Source organism: Hyperoodon ampullatus, assembly GCF_949752795.1.
Source record: "Hyperoodon ampullatus genome assembly, chromosome: 2".
NCBI classification, from domain to species: Eukaryota; Metazoa; Chordata; class Mammalia; order Artiodactyla; family Ziphiidae; genus Hyperoodon; species Hyperoodon ampullatus.
The window spans coordinates 84,518,999-84,540,019 of NC_136915.1; the positions used below are offsets into that span (position 1 = coordinate 84,518,999).

At 37.2% G+C, this 21,021-nt stretch overlaps 1 protein-coding gene across 4 annotated transcripts in view; it reads left to right on the forward strand.

Annotated features, from left to right (window-relative positions):
• Positions 1–21,021, forward strand: part of ABCD3 (ATP binding cassette subfamily D member 3) — a gene marked incomplete at its 5' end in the record, with an annotated part of 81,961 nt that overhangs the window by 52,092 nt on the left and 8,848 nt on the right. For 2 of the 4 annotated variants that reach the window (XM_079724943.1, XM_079724944.1), the window contains 10 exons: positions 1,268–1,337; positions 1,429–1,526; positions 1,639–1,730; positions 3,315–3,406; positions 3,489–3,561; positions 3,690–3,753; positions 16,700–16,777; positions 16,883–16,948; positions 17,050–17,139; positions 17,617–17,736. In XM_079724943.1, the coding sequence (XP_079581069.1) occupies positions 1,268–1,337; positions 1,429–1,526; positions 1,639–1,730; positions 3,315–3,406; positions 3,489–3,561; positions 3,690–3,753; positions 16,700–16,777; positions 16,883–16,948; positions 17,050–17,139; positions 17,617–17,736 (843 nt within the window). The remainder of the gene's footprint in view (positions 1–1,267; positions 1,338–1,428; positions 1,527–1,638; positions 1,731–3,314; positions 3,407–3,488; positions 3,562–3,689; positions 3,754–16,699; positions 16,778–16,882; positions 16,949–17,049; positions 17,140–17,616; positions 17,737–21,021) is intronic. The other 2 variants (XM_079724942.1, XM_079724945.1) reach the window with 2 other exon arrangements.

Here is a 21,021-nt window from a genome sequence, read left to right on the forward strand (position 1 = left end):
CTGATGGCCTCCACCAGTTATTTTCCCATTTTAATGATCTGTTTCCTTAAAAGCGTACATTGTGATTTATAATTATCTTGTTTGTTTACTAGTTTGTCTCTTTCATTAGTATGTGAATTCCAAGAGCTCAGGGACCTTGTCTGCTTTATTCATTGTTGTATCTCCAGCATTGAGCTCAGTATGTAACATCTGTCATTCATTGAATACATGTTCCAGCCATTGTTCTTTTACAGAAGATATTAAGAGCAAGCTACCCTGTACTCAGGAAATCCACGTTTTAGTGGGGGAGACAATAAACAAGTAAACAACTGGATATTTTACAATATATGATTTTAGGTTGTAGTGAATTTTGTGACCCAAAATAAAATGGAATAAAGTGGTAGAGTATGATGGGGGCTGTTGCCTAGCTATTTTAGGTAGGGGATGGCAAGAAGGTCTTTCTTGAAGAGGTGGCATTTTATCAGAAACCCATATGAAGTAAGGGAGTTAGTCACAGAATATAAATATCTAGGAAGACAATAATCCTGGCAGAGGGAACAGCAGGAGGAAAGCCTTAAGGCAGAAGCATGTTTGAGGAACCAATATTTCTGGAGCTCAGTGAGAAAGAGCAAAGTAGAAGCAGATGAGGTTTAAGATAGAAACCAGTGCCAGATCATGCAGGGCCTTAAGTAATATGATAGATAGAAAAGTCAAGAACATTAAAAATGCAGAATAAAATATATTTTTAGACTTGTAATTTTGAGATAATGCATGCTGAGATTAAAGCTACAGACTCGGGCTGTGCAGCATCATTAGCGCTTGGTTCAAATTGAGTGTAATATAATTCTTAGAGAAAGCACAGACCAGAGGTTTCCAACTAAGACAAAGCATTGAGTGCTATTTCCAGACAGCTGGTGTTTCACCTAAATTAGCTCATCTTTCTGTTCTTTTTCTTTTGATTATTGATCAATTTTAACATGTATGTATCTGACAATATTATGAATACAGTATCATTGTACTGTTACATGCACGGACACCACATTAATATTCTTTAAGTAGTTTCCGTTCTGTTTGCATAAAGATGGTTTCATGAAGTGTTTGTTTGGCACCTGTTCTGTGATCAGCATTGTGCTCAATGAAATGTGATGTATAATGTAATCAGAGATCACAGGCACTCAGTTAATATTTGTTGAATACAAAAGTTACTTAGTTTCTTTTGTCCTCATGGTAGATTCATTTTTTTAATATACAGAAAGTATATATATTTTTTGTTTTTGCTTTCTGCCAGGTGGAGCACCTACATAATTTCATTTTGTTTCGGTTTTCTATGGGCTTCATTGATAGCATAATTGCCAAATGTAAGTATGCTTTAAAAGAGATAGTGGAATGGAATTTGTGGGAAAAGTGAAGTATTGTTGATGTTTTTAAGTCTTAACTGTTTTGTTTCAGATTTCGCCACTGTGGTTGGTTACGTAGTTGTCAGTCGTCCTTTCCTAGATTTGTCTCATCCTCGACATCTCAAAAGCTCACATGCAGAACTTCTGGAGGTAAAGTGATAGTAGTAGTCATACTCAATTGAAATTTTAAATATAACAATAAAGAAAAGCTAGTTTTAATCTTAGAAATATAAGTGAAAACTAATATTTATTTCTATGTCAGGATTACTACCAAAGTGGAAGAATGCTTTTGCGAATGTCTCAAGCTCTGGGTCGAATAGTTTTGGCTGGCCGTGAAATGACAAGATTGGCTGGGTAAGTAAGATTAGTAATAATGAGCAATTGCAGAGAATAATTCTTTTCAAATATGTTATCCTTAATGATTGTGCCCAGTTGAGGTTGAGATAAGGGGCAGTGAAGCCCCGTATTTCTTGCTCTTGCAAGCTGGTTTTGATAGAAAATTAGGAAGATTTTTCTTTGATAGTGAACTTTTCATGTTTCCTTAAGATAGCTGTTTGGAGCCTTAAACTAGGTTAGTTGTTCTCAAGCTGTCTGTTCCGTGGACATTGGTATTCAGTAAGCTGGGAAATGTCGAATTGTGGCAGTCTTTCCTTGATTCATAGAAAATTAAGTTAGTGAATAGAATTTTCTCGTTTGAACTTTTTTGTCCCCTACCATACTTTTTTTTTCCTTAGTTCTTTGATACCTGGCAACTCAGCAAAAGATAAACAAGGATGAAGTTGATTTTAATGAAAAAAATGAAAAGTTACCTTATGGTAGCTGTAGGTCCAGTTGTAAATATGGTCAGGGTGTCTAGTAAAATTGTTCTTAAACCATCAAATGGAGTTAAATATTTCAAAATTTCAGGGTCTAATATAAAGGGCTTGGTATGGTGTCAAAAAAACTATAATGTAAAAAAAAAGCACTGTAAGTTTCAGGTCATCTGAAGAAATTAGATGTCTTTGGATCTTTCCCAGGCCCGTGATTAGTCTGCCTATTTCCTCTGTTCCTTCTTTACTCCTTTGGCAGTTAAGGTCTTCATGGCAAGATAGAAGAAGTTATAAACTACTATGAGGAGTCTCTCTCTTGAGAATGCTGACATTCTTCCTACTTGTTAATAACTTTCTCATGCCTTTACAGTTCCTAGCATATGGGATGCTTCTGTTCCTTTAGGAAGTTTCTGCTTGTTATTCACAGAATGATCCTGTTTGCTTCTCTGGTTAGACTGCTTTCTCTTCGACCATCATATCATTCTTCTACTCCTCAACTTCTTGTCGTTAGTTTTGATTTCTATCACCACAGTGATTTCTCTCTAATATTAAGAACACTTCATCGTTTTCCCTCTTCAGAGGAGGAAAGAGAGGAATCCTTCAAATTCTTTCATGTTTGCAGGGAAGTAGTGTGCATTTGGCATACTTAAAATAAATGATGTCCTCAGAGAGAAAAGCCAACTTTATCCAAGGCTTTATAACTCACTCCAGCAGGAACTCAGGGTCCACACTTCCTGGACCTAAGGAATGCACTAGCATTAGTCCTTTTATAGTATTTACTAGAAAATTCCTTAAAATTCTAGTGGCAGAGAGCCTTCTTGATTTGCCTATTAATGAAGTATCTGTTGAGATGGGATCCTATGAGACCTCTTTTCTTAGCTGCATGTTCCTGCTCTCCTATTGAAGCATAATAATAAAACGTGTACTGTCACTAATACTTCATGTTGATGAGATGTCTTTTAAGTTATCTTATTTAAACTAAATGATAAGTTTAGAAACTTCAGTTAGATTTGTATAAAGTAAAAAATATGAACTTAATGTTATATGTCAGTTATATTCAAATAAATAAATAATAAAAATTAAAGATATAGCCTTTGGAGTTTTGATTATGACTTCTTTTTTTCTTCAGCTTTACTGCTCGGATTACAGAATTAATGCAAGTACTAAAGGATTTAAATCAGGGCAAATATGAACGCACCATGGTCTCACAACAGGAAAAAGGTAAATATGAATGCACTAGGTCACATATTATAAGTTTTTGCTGACATGACATGATGTTTTAATACTGATTTTTCCATTTAATGTATTGAAGGAGCACAAGGCATTCCCTTGATACCTGGTGTTGGAGAAATCATCAATGCAGATAACATTATAAAGTACGTACAGAAAAGGGTTCTTTAGCACCATAAACATCTGTTAAACTACACAGTAGCCTTTCTCTTACAGCTACATCTGCTTAGTGTTTAATGTAAAATTATTCTCTTTTTATTAATTTCCTCTATAGATTTGATCATGTTCCTTTAGCAACGCCAAATGGAGATATCTTGATTCGAGACCTTAATTTTGAAGTAAGTTTTTACATGGTTATATAAAAGCTTAAATCATCTTCAAAACATGAAATGAAGAACTGTTGTCTGAATATTTAACATAATTTTAAAGCTTCACTTAGTTTCTGAACCCACAAAATTGCTTTAAAAAGTAAGCCTTTATAAAGGAGGACTGCCTTTGATTAAGGTAGTCATAAGGTACTGTAAATTTCCAGTTATAAGATAAATAAGTACCAGGGATGTAATGTACAACATGATCAATATAAAAACACTGCTGTATGTTATATAGAAAAGTTGTTAAGAGAGTAAACCCTAGGAGTTCTCATCACACACACAAATTTTTTTTCTATTTCTTTAATTTTGTATCTGTATGAGATGATGGATGTTCACTGAACTTACTGTGATAATCATTTCATGGTGTATGGAAGTCAAATCCTTATGCTGTACACTTTAAACTTAGATAGTGTTGCATGTCAATGATATCTCAATAAAACTGGAAGAAAAATATAAAAAGTCTTTGAAATAGAAATTTATTTTTCTTATTTGACAGGACTTTAAAGTTTCAAATACTACTATCAAAAATCTTTTGCAAATAAAGTCCATCTGAAGAAAGCCATAGAAGATATAGATAATTGGAATCTCTGATGTAAGATGAATATTTAAACATGCAAATATAACATTAGTCTCTTTAAATTAAAATAATTTACCATTTGGTAGTATTTTGATGGTATAGGAGGATCTGTACCTATAAAAACAAAACATAGACTTTCATATTACTGATGAAAACAGTGTAAGGGCAGCACAATGGCGCTGCAGATTGCCACTCACCCAAGACACATAACATCTCGAGCCAAGTGAATCGTGATGCTGATCAATATAGTCTGTCAACCAAATGGGAATATGGCAGGCCAAATTAAAAAGAAAAAGCAAAAGATGAGAATTATTGTTATTGTATGATTTTATAAGACTCTTGCAGACTTAAGGGTTACTATTTAGGTTATGTGCCTATTGTGACTTTACGAATAGTCCACATCTGAAAATCTTGAAGATTAGTAACAGATGTCTATCATGTGGGCTGTCTCTCCAGTTCCAGATACCATTACTCTAGAATAACACTGCCCAATAGAACTTTCTGCCATGATGGAAATGTTCTATATCTGCATTGTCCAGTATAGTAGCCACATGTGGATATTGTATTCTTTTTTTTTTTTTCTTTTTGCGGTATGTGGGCCTCTCACTGTTGTGGCCTCTCCCGTTGCGGAGCACAGGCTCCGGACGCGCAGGCTCAGTGGCCATGGCTCACGGGCCCAGCCGCTCCGCGGCATGTGGGATCTTCCCAGACCGGGGCACGAACCCGTTTCCCCTGCATCGGCAGGCAGACTCTCAACCACTGCGCCACCAGGGAAGCCCGGATATTGTATTCTTGAAATATGGCTAGTACAGTTGAGGAACTGAATTTTAGATTTTACTTAATTTTAATGAATTTGACCTTAAATAGCCATGTGACTAGTGGCTATTGTATTGGACAGCACAACTCTAGAATTCTCTACATGCTTATGTTTATGGTCCTCTGTAATTTATGTTGTATATGGAGATTCTTTTCAACTGCTGTTTTTGAAGGAATGTTGTCTGATAGTTTATAAAATAAGGAGTATAATTATTGGATTTGTTTTCAAAGTGTTATAGGTAAGTCTTCAGTTTTTCTACTCTTAGTCATGTATATTTATTATGTACATCTCTACTTTCTTTTTAAGGAACTGTAATAATGAAAAGTGTTGGTTATGCAAAGTACTTTGGACTTATTCAACAATGAATATTATATATTGTCATGTTTATTTTGAAGCCAGGAAACAAAAAGGGAAGTACAGAAAATGTGAATATAGTTGGTAAATATTTAATGGCACAAGTATTACAGAAGTGTTTTCTCATTTAGCTCCAGGTGCTGCAGTCAGAGCTACAGCTCTAGGTGCTGCTTTGCTCCCTTGGCAAAGTAGGTGGCCACCTACAGGGCTTGATTTCAGGAATAAAACAGAGCTCAAAACTCCACCTTTGATAGATTTCCAGTAGCCCCTTTATTGTCACTACCCAAGAGTAAAAAGGGCCATGAGATTTCTCCATTGAAGAATCCTCTTAGCCCTTTCTCCTACTTTCCCTCACTTGTGTCTTTACACAGACATAGAATACGCCAACAATACAGATGCACACATTGCTTGAGCCTAGTGAGGAGAGATTTGTGATATGTATGTACAGCCACATGGAATAAATAGATCATGATTATGGTCTGTGATATGCTCACTTTGTCATAGTGTTACCACACTAATGCTGTCCCTTTTATTTTAGTCCAAAGCCGCCCTTCCCTTTAAAGCCTTTATGTTTGAATTTTAGTATACTTCTGGCCAGTCCTGATAACTTCACTCTTTTAGTCTCAGAAAGGACCTAACTTTTTTGCTCTTATTTTGGTTTCATTTTGGAAAGTCTTATTTTAGTTATCAGTTACACCCCTGCTTGTTTAAGTTTTTTTACTCTGTGACCATGTTCTATATCACTGTTGTCTATTCTGTGATTCTTGTATTGTTTTCTCCTCCACTTGGAGCAGTTTCTTTGACTTCTGTACTTTTGGTCCACTGTTATAAATTCCTCTTCTGTCTCTTTCTGACTTAGGATGTTCTAAGTTAGACTTGGCTTTTTCTCATTTATTTTGTCTATCATTTTTTAACATTGTTTTGTTTTGTTTTTTTAATTCAACAAACATCCATCACTTCTTTGTAACATCTGATTGTTTTCTATCCATCTGGCTTACTTGAAAATAAAGAGTCCTTTCTCCTGCAAAGAGGCATGATAAAACTGAGACTTGGCCATCACAAATAAATGTGTCCTACTTTATGATCAGTTTGCCTTTTGGGTTACCTAATAATCAAATAATGTAAGCTTCTTTGAGATAGGAGATTTTATATCTTATTCCTTTATAAACTCCCTCAGCAATGGCATATTTATATAGACTGGAGAAACCCTAAGAAATAACTACTTGTATGTTATAATGTGGGCATTAAAATAGTACTTTGTAACTTACTAAAATTTTTACCTTTTCAGTAAGCGAGCATATTTTAATGTTTAACGAAGCCTAAGTTAATCTTCGTAAACAGCATACTTTCATGTAATCACTCTTTAAGTCATATTTATGTGTAGAATATTTTGATGTTTTATTATAGTAAATTCATAGGAAGTAGGATTTATCAAGAAGTGATATTTCTGGGGGAATATTTTTATTGGTAAAGATATGATGGTTCAAAGCATTCATTGCCCCAGTAAAGCAATCCAGGATCCTCAATAATAGAGTGTTATTGGGACTTCCCTGGTAGCACAGTGGTTAAGAACCCGCCTGCCAGTGCAGGGGACACTGGTTCCAGCCCTGGTCTGGGAAGATCCCACATGCCGCGGAGCAGCTAAGCCCGTGCTCCACAGCTTCTGAAGCCTGTGCCCTAGGCCCATGCTCTGCAACAGGAGAAGCCACCACAATGAGAAGCACACCGCAGCAAAGAGTAGCCCCCACTCACCACAACCAAAGAAAGCCCGTGTGCAGCAATGAAGGCCCAATGCAGCCAAAAATAAATAAATAAAATAAATTTATATTTAAAAAATTTAAAAATAGAGTGTTATTAAGAACTTAATAACTGGTTTTCAGTGAAAGTTACCCTTGGCTTTTAGTCTTAATTCAACCCAGAAAAAAAATACATGTTTTCACAAATCTTTAATTTGGAAAAATTATCACTGGCTTACCATAGCTGTTGTCATAATTGGAAGTTTTGTCCAACATTATCAAAAGCCACGGAGTAAAGAAAAGTGAATGCTGAGTCTAAGACATTTGTGCATAGAAGACTACCTAAGGATTTCAGTAACTCTAGTTATTATTTATACACATCATTACAAACTTGTTTTTTAGGTTTCCTGGCATGTTGCACCAAATAATGTGGAGGGGTATTGGGTATCAGTGAAAACCACAAAAAGCAGTTAGGTGCAGAAAACAGTACATATGGCTAACATTACCTAAATAAATCAGAGTGATAGGGAACCATTTAATTAATTGTTCTCTGAACTTTAAGGTGCTCCTAGGGGAAACACTTTTATAGTAGAGTACAATTATATATAATGTATTACTAGGAATATTCACTGTATTCAACTTTATAGGAAAAAGAAATATGTATTTAGAAGAAGTCCATCAAAATAACTCTTTAAAATAATTTCTCAGAAAAAAAGACAAATACCTGGAAAAGTCATTCAGAATAGCTCATTCTCTAATACACAACATAAAATTTACCATTTTAACTATTTGGAAGTATACAGTTCAGTGGCATTAAGTACATTTAGTGTGTTGTGCAACCATCACCACTATCTTCAGAACTTTTTCATCACAGCAAAGAGAAACTCTGTACCCATTAAACAGTAACTCGTTTCTCCCCGCCCCCCCCTTAGTCCCTGGTAACCTCTGTTCTACTTTCTGTCTCACTGAATTTCCCTATTCTGGGTACCTCATGTGAATGGAATCATAATATTTGTCCTTTTGTATCTGGCATATCTCACTTAGCATCATGTCTTCAGATTCATTCATGTTGTGGCATGTATCAGAATTTCATTCCTTTTAAGGCTGAATAATAATATTCCATTGTATGTATATGCCACATTTTGTTTGTTCATTTATCCACTTGGGTTGCTTCCACTTTTGACTATTGTGAATAACGCAGAAGGCTCTGCATTCCATCAGAAAAAGTTCTTTCAGTGGCTTACAGCACCCTATAGTGTTTACCTGCCATTACCCTACCACCACCTCTGACCTCTCTGAGCTCATTTCCTACTACTCTTCCCTCCTGCTCATTCTTCTTCAGCAGAATCCTTTCTGGTTTTTGAATAGGACAGGTACATTCCTGCCTCAGCCTTTGTAGCTACTTTTTGTGGGTAGGGTTGGGACTGCAACAGTCCCTCCAAATAAACTTCTGGTTTACTCTTTCTTTCACAGCTTTGCCCAGTTGTCATTATCAGTGAGGCCTGGCCTGACCACCTTAAAAATGCAACCCCCCCCCCACAGTTTTTTTTTACCTTTATCTATTTTTTCCCTGTAGCACTAATTTTCTAACTACTGTTTAATTTACTTATTTATTATGCATGTTCCTTATTGTATATTTCTCCCACTAGAATGTATACTGGTAAGGGTAAGGATTTTGATGTGTTTTTTTGTTGTTCTTTGGGTTTCTTTGGTTTCTTTTAATCACTAATGTACCTGCATTGCCTCGAACAGAGCCAGACACTGAGTATTCAATACATATTCATTGAATTAAAAAATAGGAACCTAAGGCTCAACAGTTTAAAAAGGCAGGTTCCACAGCCAGGGTAACTCATATCTCTCTGTTGTCTTTTCCTGCTGTGATACATTGCTGTGTGAGCTACAATTATGACTCAGGTTTTTTGATTCATCACCAGGTTGATTAACTCAGATAAGACCATAAGCTTAGAAATCAACCACTCTTGATATTTTTCATTTAACTTTACGTTGTTTCAGAGCAATTTGGTGGCACTTATAAATATTTATAATACATATGTACTTTGATACATAATTTCTAAGAATCTAATCTGTAGAAGTATTTCTCACTAGTGCATCAATTTGCTCTCTCAGAGCTTCATTGCAGTATTATTAAAAGAGCAAGCAAAATGCAGATGACCTAAATATTTAACAAAAGGAGAGTATTTTAAATAAGTTATGATACATCCTTACTATGGAATACACTGCAGGCATTAAGAGAGGAATGGGGAGAATCTGAATATACTGAAGAATATCTGTGATATATTGTTTGTTTGTTTATTTATTTATTTTAAATTTTCTTTTATTTTTATACAGCAGGTTCTTATTAGTTATATCTTTTATACATATTGGTATATATATGTCAATCCCAATCTCCCATTTCATACCACCACCACCCTGCCCCCCACCCTTGACCCCCACCTCCGCTTCCCTCACCTTGGTTTCCATACATTTGTTCTCTTCATCTGTGTCTCTATTTCTGCCATGCGAACCAGTTCATCTGCACCATTTTTCTAGATTCCACATATATGCGTTAATATACGATACTTGTTTTTCTCTTTCTGACTTACTTCACTCTGTATGACAGTCTCCAGGTCCATCCACGTCTCGACAAATGACCCAATTTTGTTCCTTTTTCTGGCTGAATAATATTCCATTGTATATATGTACCACATCTTCTTTATCCATTCGCCTGTTCATGGGCAGTTAGGTTGCTTCCATGACCTTACTATTGTAAGTAGTGCTGCAATGAGCATTGGGGTGCATGTGTCTTTTTGAACTATGGTTTTCTCTGGCTATCTGCCCAGTAGTGGGATTGCTGGGTCATATGGTAATTCTATTTTTAATTTCTTAAGGACCCTCCATGCTGTTCTCTATAGTGGCTGTATCCATTTACATTCCCACCAACAGTGCGAGAAGGTTCCCTTTTCTGCACACCCTCTCCAGCATTTGTTGTTTGTGGATTTTCTAATGATGCCCATTCTAACTGGTGTGAGGTGATACCTCATTGTAGTTTTGATTTGCATTTCTCAAATAATTAGTAATGTTGAGCAGCTTTTCATGTGCCTCTTGGCCATCTGTATGTCTTCTTTGGAGAAATGTCTATTTAGGTCTTCTGCCCATTTTTGGATTGGGTTGTTTGTTCTTTTTAATACTGAGCTGCATGAGCTGTTTATATAGTTTGGAGATTAATCCTTTGTCCATTGATTCATTTGCAAATATTTTATCCCATTCTGCGGGTTGTCTTTTTGTCTTGTTTATAGTTTCCTTTGCTGTGCAAAAGCTTTGAAGTTTATTAGGTCCCATTTCTTGATTTTTGTTTTTATTTCCATTACTCTAGGAGGTGGATAAAAAAAGATCTTGCTGTGATTTATTTCAAGAGTCTTCTTCCTGTGTTTTTCTCTAACAGTTTTATAGTGTCTGGTCTTAAATTTAGGTCTTTAATCCATTTTGAGTTTATTTTTTGTATATGGTGTTAGGGAGTGTTCTAATTTCATTCTTTTACATGTAGCTGTCCAGTTTTCCCAGCACCACTTATTGAAGAGGCTGTCTTTTCTCTATTATATATCCTTGCCTCCTTTGTCATCGATTAGTTGACCATAGGTGCATGGGTTTATCTCTGGGCTTTCTATCCTGTTTCACTGATCTATATTCTCTTTCTGTGCTAATAACATATTCTCTTTATTTTATTTTATTTTTTTATTTTTGGCTGTGTTGGGTCTCCATTGCTGTGCGCGGGCTTTCTCTAGTTGTGGTGAGCCAGGGCTACTCTTCGTTATGGTGTGTGGGCTTCTCATTGTCGTGGCTTCTCTTGTTGCAGAGCACGGGCTCTAGGCGCACAGGTTTCGGTAGTTGTGGCACGTGGGCTCAGTAGTTGTGGCTTGCGGGCTCTAGAGCTTAGGCTCAGTAGTTGTGGTGCATGGGCTTAGTAGCTCCGCGGTATGTGGGATCTTCCTGGGCCAGACTCAAACCCATGTCCCTTGCATTGGCAGGCAGATTCTTAACCACTGTGCCACCAGGGAAGCCCCTACCATATTGTCTTGATTACTGTAGCTTTGTGATATAGTCTGAAGTCAGGGAGTGTGCTTCCTCCAGCTCTGTTTTTTTCCCCTCAAGCTAGCTTTGGCTATTCAGGGTCTTTTGTGTCTCTATACAAATTTTAAGATTTTTTTTGTTGTAGTTCTGTAAAAATTGCCATTGGTAATTAGGTAGAGATTGCATTGAATCTGTAGACTGCTTTGGGTAGTATAGTCATTTTCACAGTATTGATTCTTCCAATCCATGAACATGGTATATCTCTCCATCTGTTTGTGTCATCTTTGATTTCTTTCATCAGTGTCTTATAGTTTTCTGAGTACAGGTCTTTCACCTCCTTAGGTAGGTTGATTCCTAGGTATTTTTTTCTTTTCATTGCAGTGGTAAATAAGATTGTTTCCTAATTTCTCTTTCTGATCTTTCATTGTTAGTGTATAGGAATGCAAGAGATTTCTGTGCATTAATTTTGTATCTTGCAACTTTACCAAATTCATTGATCAGCTCTAGTAGTTTTCTGGTGGCATCTTTAGGATTCTCTATGTATAGTATCATATGATCTGCAAACAGTGACAGTTTTACTTCTTCTTTTCCAATTTGTATTCCTTTTATTTCTTTTTCTTCTCTGATTGCCGTGGCTAGGACTTCCAAAACTATGTTGGATAAAAGTGGTGAGAGTGGACATCCTTGTCTTGTTCCTGATCTTAGAGGAAATGCTTTCAGTTTTTCACCTTTGAGAATGATGTTTGCTGTGGGTTTGTTATATATGGCCTTTATTATGTTAAGGTAGGTTCCCAATATGCCCACTTTCTGGAGAGTTTTTATTGTAAATGGGTGTTGAATTTTGTCCAAAGCTTTTTCTGCATCTATTGAGATGATCATATGGTTTTTTTCTTCAATTTGTTAATATGGTGTATTGCATTGATTTGCGTATATTGAAGAATCCTTGCATCCCTGGGATAAATCCCACTTGATCATTGTGTATGAGCCTTTTAATGTGTTGCTGGATTCTGTTTGTTAGTATTTTGTTGAGGATTTTTGCATCTGTGTTCATCAGTCTGTAATTTTCTTTTTTTGTAGTATCTTTGTCTGGTTTGGGTATCAGGGTGATGGTGGCCTTGTAGAATGAGTTTGGGAGTGTTCCTCCCTCTGCTATATTTTGGAAGAGTTTGAGAAGGATAGATGTTAGCTCTCCTCTAAATGTTTGATAGAATTCACCTGTGAAGCCATTTGGTCCTGGATTTTTGTTTGTTGGGAGATTTTTTTTTTTTTTTTTTTTTTTTTTTGCAGTACACGGGCCTCTCACTGTCGTGGCCTCTCCTGTTGCGGAGCACAGGCTCCAGACGCGCAGGCTCAGCGGCCATGGCTCATGGGCCCAGCCGCTCCGCGGCATGTGGGATCTTCCTGGACCAGGGCACAAACCCATGTCCCCTGCCTCGGCAGGCGGGCTCTCAACCACTGCGCTGCCAGGGAAGCCCTGTTGGAAGATTTTTAATCACAGTTTCAATTTCATTACTTGTGATTGGTCTGTTTATATTTTCTATATGTTCCTGGTTCAGTCTTGGAAGGTTATGCTTTTCTAAGAATTTGTCCATTTCTTCCAGGTTGTCCATTTTATTGGCATAGAGTTGCTTATAGTAGTCTCTTATGATGCTTTGTATTTCTGTGGTGTCCATTGTGACTTCTTTTTTGTTTCTAATTTTATTGATTTGAGGCCTCTCCCTCTTTTTCTTGATGAGTCTGGCTAAAGGTTTATCAATCCTGTTTATCTTCTCAGAGAACTAGCTTTTAGTTTTATTGATCTTTGCTATTGTTTTCTTTGTTTCCATTGCATTTATTTCTGCTCTGATCTTTATGGTTTGTTTCCTTCTACTAACTTTGGTTTTGTTTGTTCTTCTGTCTCTAGTTCCTTTAGGTGTAAGCTTAGATTGCTTATTTGAGATTTTTCTTGTTTCTTGAGGTAGGATTGTGTTGCTCTAAACTTCCCTCTTAGAACTGCTTTTGCTGCATCCCATAGGTTTTGGGTCATTGTGTTTTCGGTGTCATTTGTCTCTAGGTATGTTTAGATTTCCTCTGTGATTTCTTCAGTGATCTCTTGGTTATTTATTAATGTATTGTTTAGCCTCCATGTGTTTGTGTTTTTTACGTTTTTTTCCCTGTAATTGATTTCGAATCTCATAGTGTTGTGGTCGAAAAAGATGCTTGCTATGATTTCAGTGTTCTTAACTTACTGAGGTTTGATTTGTGACCCAAGGTGTGATCTATCCTGGAGAATGTTCCATATCTACTTGAAAAGAAAGTGTAATCTGCTGTTTGGGGATGGAATGTCCTATAAATATCAATTATATCTGTCTGGTCTGTTGTGTCATTTAAAGCTTGTGCTTCCGTGTTAATTTTCTGTCTGGATTATCTGTCCATTGGTGTAAGTGAGGTGTTAAAGTCCCCCTCTATTGTTGTGTTACCATTGATTTCCTCTTTTATAGCTGTTAGCAATTACCTTATGTATTGAGGTGCTCCTGTGTTGGTGCATAAATATTTATAATTGTTATATCTTCTTCTTGGATTGATCCCTTGATCATTATGTAGTGTCCTTCCTTGTCTCATGTAACATTCTTTATTTTAAAGTCTCTTTTATCTGATATGAGTGTTGCTATTCCAGCTTTCTTTTGATTTCCATTTGCATGGAATATCTTTTTCCATCTCGTCACTTTCAGTCTGCTTGTGTCCCTAGGTCTGAAGTGGGTCTCTTGTAGACAGCATATTTATGGGTCTTGTTTTTGTATCCATTCAGCGATCCTGTGTCTTTTGGTTGGAGCATTTAATCCATTCACATTTAAGGTAATTATCAATATGGATGTTCCTATTACCATTTTCTTAATTGTTTTGGGTTTGCTTTTGTATGTCCTTTTTTTCTCTTATGTTTCCCACCTAGAGAAGTTCCTTTAGCATTTGTTGTAGAGCTGGTTTGGTGGTGCTGAATTCTCTTAGCTTTTGCTTGTCTGTTTTTGATTTCTCCACTCAATCTGAATGAGATCCTTGCCAGGGAAGTAATCTTAGTTGTACTTTAGATATATCATGCCACTCCCTTTCGGCTTGTAGAGTTTCTGCTGAGAAATCAGCTGTTAACCTTATGGGAGTTCTCTTGTATTTTTCATTTTTCCCTTGTTGCTTTTAATAATTTTTCTTTGTCTTTAATTTTTGCCAGTTTGATTACTGTGTGTCTTGGTGTGTTTCTCCTTGGGTTTATCCTGTGTGGGACTCTCTGCACTTCCTGGACTTGGGTGGCTATTTTCTTACCCATGTTAAGGAAAGTTTTAGACTCTAATGTCTTCAGATATTTTCTCGGGTCCTTTCTCTCTCTCTTCTTCTTCTTGGGACCCCTGTAATGCAAATGTTCATGCGTTTAATGTTGTCCCAGAGGTTTCTCAGTCTGTCTTCATTTCTGTTCATTCTGTTTTCTTTGTTCTGTTCCACAGCAGTGAACCCCACCATTCTTTCTTCCATATTCTGTTCCACTGCAGTGAATTCCACCATTTCTTCCAGGTCACTTATCTGTTCTTCTGCCTCAGTTACTCTGCTATTGATTCCTTCTAGTGTACTTTTCATTTCAGTTATTGTGTTGTTCATCTCTGTTTGTTTGTTCTTAAATCTTCTGGGTGTTTGTTCTTTAATTCTTCTAGGTCTTTGTTAAACATTTCTTGCATCTTCTCAATCTTTGACTCCTCCGTTCTTTTTCCGAGGTCCTGGATCATCTTCACTATCATTATTCTGAATTCTTTTTCTGGAAGGTTGCCTATCTCCACTTCATTTAGTTGTTTTTCTGGGGTTTTATCTTGTTCCTTCATCTGGTACATAGTACTCTGCCTTTTCATTTTGTCTTTCTTTCTGTGAATGTGGTTTTTCGTTCCACAGGCTGCAGGACTGTAGTTCTTCTTGTTTCTGCTGTCTGCCCTCTGGTGGATGAGGCTATCTAAGAGTCTTGTGTAAGCTTCCTGTTGGGAGGGACTGGTGGTAGCTAGTCTGGGTGTTGCTCTGGTGGGCAGAACTCAGTAAAACTTTAATCCACTTGTCTGCTGATGTGTGGGGCTGAGTTCCCTCCCTGTTGGTTGTTTGGCCTGAGGTGACCCAATACTGGAGCCTACCCAGCTCTTTGGTGGGGCTAATGGTGACTCTGGGAGTGCTCATGCCAAGAATTACTTCCCAGAACTTCTGCTGCCAGTGTCCTTGTTCCCAGGGTGAGCCACAGCCACCACCCCACCCCCCGCCTCTGCAGGGGACCCTCCCACACTGGCAGGTAGGTGTGGTTCAGTCTCCTGTGAAGTCACTGTTCCTTCCCCCTGGGTCCTGATGTGCACACTACTTTGTGTGTGCCCTCCAAGAGTGGAGTCACTGTTTCCCCCAGTCCTGTTGAGGTACTGCAATCAAATCCTGCTAGCCTTCAAAGGCTGATTCTCTGGGAATTCTTCCTCCCGTTGCCAGACCCCTAGGTTGGGAATCCTGACGTGGGACTCAGAATCTTCACTCCAGAGGGTGGACTTCTGTGGTATAATTGTTCTCCAGTTTGTGTTCTCCCAGTGGCTATGGGATTTGATTTCATTGTGATTGTTCCCCTCCTACCGTCACATTGCGGCTCCACCTTTGCCTTTGGATGTGGGGTATCTTTTTTGGTGAGTTCCAGTGTTTTCCTGTTGATGATTGTTCAGCAGTTAGTTGTGATTCTGGTGCTCTTGCAAGAGGGAGGGCATGTCCTTCTATTCCACCATCTTGATCCCTTCCATGAAATTCATTTTGTTTACATCTGATCATAAATTTTGTACAAGTCTTTATTTATACCTTTCCTGAGCCGTTTTATTATGGTATATTTCTTGTAAACAATATATAACTAGATTTTTTTTAAAGTACATTTTAAAAACCTCAAAGGCAAAGCAAAATAAAACATTATAGTTCTTTGCAGACCTCCCCAACTAGGCAGGATGAGTCTATTCAGCACCTGATATACTGTTAAATAATAACAAGTTGTAGAGCAGTATATATAGTACAATTCTATTTTTTAAAACAAGACTGTGTTTACATACATAATTACTGTTTTCAAGAATTCAAGCTTTAGATCTTTGTATTCTGATTGAGATTAAGTTGATATCATTCAATAGTGTTATTTAAGTGGGAAAAAAAGTGACTGAGTAAAAATTGAAAGTAAACAAAAATAAAAGGTCTCTTCATCCATACCCTCCACTGCTTCTACCTAATATCACATTTATAGACATAATAGAAAGCTTATCATTAGCAAAGAGCTATTTGACTCTACGGAAATGTTCATTGAGTGTATATTCTATTTAATTAATTCATAGACTCATTTCCTTTCAGGTTCGATCTGGGGCCAACGTTCTAATTTGTGGTCCAAATGGCTGTGGAAAGAGTTCACTTTTCCGTGTTCTTGGTGAAGTAAGTAAAAATTGGCCTCAAGGTTTTGTAGTCTTATTTTGCCATATAATCTACCACATTGTGGAATTTACAGCTCTTCTTCCCCCTCCTCCTTTGCTTTTATAGTTATGGCCTCTTTTTGGAGGACGTCTAACTAAACCCGAGAGAGGAAAGTTATTTTATGTTCCCCAGGTAAGACCTTGTTTGAGTTATTTTATAATCTTTGATTTCAAGATCTTTTAACTTATTTTTTTTTAAATCACTTCTAATGATTTTTGCTCTGTTACTATCAGAGACCTTATATGACCCTTGGAACACTTCGAGACCAAGTGATATATCCAGATGGAAGAGAAGATCAGAAAAAGAAGGGGATTTCTGACCTCGTAAGGAAATGTTTATATCCTAGACTTACTGAAAACACTCCACTTCAGAGTCTTTATCTTAATCAGTTAAGTATTTTAGATTTCAAGTAGTTTATAACCTTTTGTAAAGGCTTCTACAGCCTAATCATTAATTATAACTTTCCAGGTTGAGGTAAGACGTTAACCATTTTGCTTAAATATGACTTGTTGAATGTTTAACCTTGTCTTTACACTATTGTTTGTTTTCTCATTGCCCTTGTCCTTTAATTATGTACAATACTATTATTTTCTTTATGCCTCTAGATATATTTTGTCAAAATTAGTATAAATAGGAAGTAAAGAGTTTGTTTACCTTTGTGCCACATTCTTTTGTGAAATGTGCCTTTTTTAGTGATATTGACAATAGTATTATAGTCTTTCTAGTTTAAAAAATAAAGCAAGATAGAGAATATTGGTTTATATTAAGCATGATTTCACCTTTAATCATTTTGCTGAAAGGTACTGAAGGAATACTTAGACAATGTCCAGTTGGGTCATATCCTTGAACGTGAAGGAGGCTGGGACAGTGTTCAGGATTGGATGGATGTACTCAGTGGTGGAGAAAAGCAAAGAATGGCGGTAAGTGTGCTCTGAAAACACTGCACAGCGATGCATCTGGTTGCATAAAGTCACTCTTAGAATCCAGCATTTTGATAATCAAGGCATACAGTTTTGTTTTAATCTTTTTATTTAGCAATTATTATAGTATGGCTTAGTTTATATGATAATAGAAGTATAGCTTGCATGTAAATTTGGAATTCTGAAAAATTCAAAAATATTCCTATGAAAGGAAAAGATGCAGATCCAATTATATACCGTTAATCCGTCTTTCCAAAAGTTGGGGGAGCTTTGTAGCACATAGGTCCTGGTTGGGTTATGAGATCCTTTTCAGTATTTTTTCCCTATAGACACCTCTCTGTCTTAGCCTGTTCTCTCTAAAGTAGCTGAAGGTGTTAGAGATGTTAATTTTATTATCATTTTATTCTTTATTCCGTTCTTGTCCTTTCCCTCTATCATTATATTTATCCTTGTTTCAGGGCTCAGTATCTACTACCTAAAGTTATTTAGAATTTAAAAATTTTCCTAATATAAAGAAACATTTCAAAGCAATTATTTTATGATCAACTGAAGTTATCTCAATCAAACATGACTACAAAATGTGACACATTAAGAGTGATTCTTTGAGTACTCTGTAAAGGGGGATAACTTTTATTTTTTTATTTTATTTTTTGTAATTAATTAATTTTTGGCTGCGTTGGGTCTTCATTGGTGCACGCGGGCTTTCTCTAGTTGCGGCGAGCAGAGGCTGCTCTTTGTTGTGGTGCACAGGCTTCTCGTTGAATTGGCTTCTCTTATTGTGGAGCATGGGCTCTAGGCGCGTGGGCTTCAGTAGTTGTGGTGCACCGGCTTAGTTGCTCCATGGCATGTGGGAATCTTCCCAGACCAGGGACTGAACCTGTGTCCCCTGCATTGGCAGGCGGATTCTTAACCACTGCGCCACCAGGGAAGTCACAAGGGGGATAACTTTTAGGGAGTAATTTTCTAACTAGACATACCATAGTTTGAGCAGATCCAGAGGAATTTTTTGGTGAGGGAGTGTTATAACCTTGTGGAAATTAGAGAAAACTGTAGCCAAGGAAAGATAGCAGAAGAATTTCTTATTACTTACTTACTTACTTACTTATTTACTTATTTATTTATTTATTATTTATTTATTACTAATACTTATTTCAGAATTGTTTACTGTTTATCTTCAGGTTATATTCTACCTTTTGGTTACCTCCTATTCCGTGATTGTTTTGCATGTTGTTTTTCTCCAGATCATACCCATTCTATATGAACTTAATATCAACTTAATATTGTGATTTGTTTGGCTAGTGAGATTAATCTAGAGTGATGAATGAATCATAAACGAAAGAGAAGAGAGATATCAGCCATACTCAAAGTGGAAATTGGGCTGAAGGCGTGAGAATTTAAAGTGATTGGGCATTTCTGGAATCAGTTTAGAAGATGCCTATAGAAATAACTGCAATTCAAGAAAACTAATTTAAATTCCTATCCTATGACTTCAAAGAAAGTGGAAGGATAAGGCAAGATTCACAAGTGGACACAATGGAGACTCAGAAAGAAAAATAAATCTGCTTAAACTAAGGAATTCTATATGTGTGGTATAAATGTTACACAGAGGGTAGTTTTTATTAGAAGATATGAAATTTAAGGGTATGCCTAGAGGAGTGAGAGGTTATTTTGGAAGAATAGGTAGTGGGGGACTGAACCCTGTAAAACTAGATGAACCATGATAGAGCTGGGAAATGGGGAGAGCTCACCTGTAACACAGTTGCATGGCCAAGCCCTTGACAGGGTGTGTTCTGTATAGGCCAATATTTGGAGAATTGAATGTGAAGTTTAAAAGAGAGCATATTGTTTTGCTACTTTAGAAGTGTTTGGAGGGAGATAGAAAAGGCTAATGCAATAAATATTAACATGGCTGAAGTTGGGTGGAGTAATCATTTATTCTTTCATTTTTTTGGTAGGATTAAAAGTTTCAAAGTAAAAAGTTGATGGGAAGAGAAGACATAATTTTTATAAGTTATAAAAACCTATAATTTATAAATTATAAAAATTATAGTTTTTAGGAAGAACAGACGTGAGAGGTTTAACCAAAACAGTGAATCTATAAGAGTGAAGGTTGGTGTAAGACAGATGAACCAAGGCTTCCCTGGTGGCGCAGTGGTTGAGAGTCCGCCTGCTGGTGCAGGGGACACAGGTTCGTGCCCTGGTCCAGGAAGATCCCACATGCCGCAGGGCGGCTGGGCCCGTGAGCCATGGCCGCTGAGCCTGCACATCCGGAGCCTGTACTCCACTACAGGAGAGGCCACAACAGTGAGAGGCCCGCGTAGCGCAAAAAAAAAAATAAACAGATGAACCAAAGGAATTCTTAGGTAAGGAGAATCAGGATTTGAATTTGAGGGAATGGAATAAAACTACTGAATAAAGGGAGATCTGGTGAACACATTTCTAAAAGTCCCTTGAAAAATATCAACATAAATATAGGGGGAAATATTATTCCATTATTTTAACAGCAAAAAAATTAATTATGGTATGCTTGCCACAGAGTTTAGGATTAGCTAAGAATCTATTCTGTGCAAGGCACTTAGCTAGGTGCCTGCCTTTATAATCTAGTTAGGAGAGCCAGATATGCTCCTTTAATTATGATACCAGGCAGGCAGTCTTCAGTGATAATTACAAAGAAAATGCACTAGAATATTGTTGAGGGAAAGATTGATTTGGAATGGCAGGTCCTGTTTAATTCTCCCAAGAGCCCTGTGAAGTAAGGTACAGATGAGGGAAAGACTTGGAGAACTTAAGCAGCTTTCTGATACCAAACAGCTGCTGCATGGCAGAACTGAGATCCACGTGCAGGTGGGTCTGACCCCAGAACTCTTGCTCTTAACCAGTACATTACAGTATGTGGCCTTCAATGTGCAGGTGGACTGTCTGACCAGTTCTCTTCTCTCACTGTGCCTTGAAGTCTCAAGTGACATGTCTTTTTCCCCCATTGTACCCATTTGGGTCCAGCCATCAGCTAGTCCAACCCTGACCCAAACATCAGCCAGGGTTGCTCCACCTAATCGTAAATTGGGCTGTCTTATTTCTCTGACCCATAGTTTTCTTTTCTACTCTTCTGTTCTTGCTCTTCCTCTTTAGTGATGGTTTTTTTTATATTGAATTATGAAAAAGTATATATGATAGAAAAGTTGGAATATTTATAAAAGTGTAAAGAAAGGCCCAGGGCTTCCCTGGTGGCGCAGTGGTTGAGAGTCCGCCTGCTGATGCAGGGGATGCGGGTTCATGCCCCGGTCT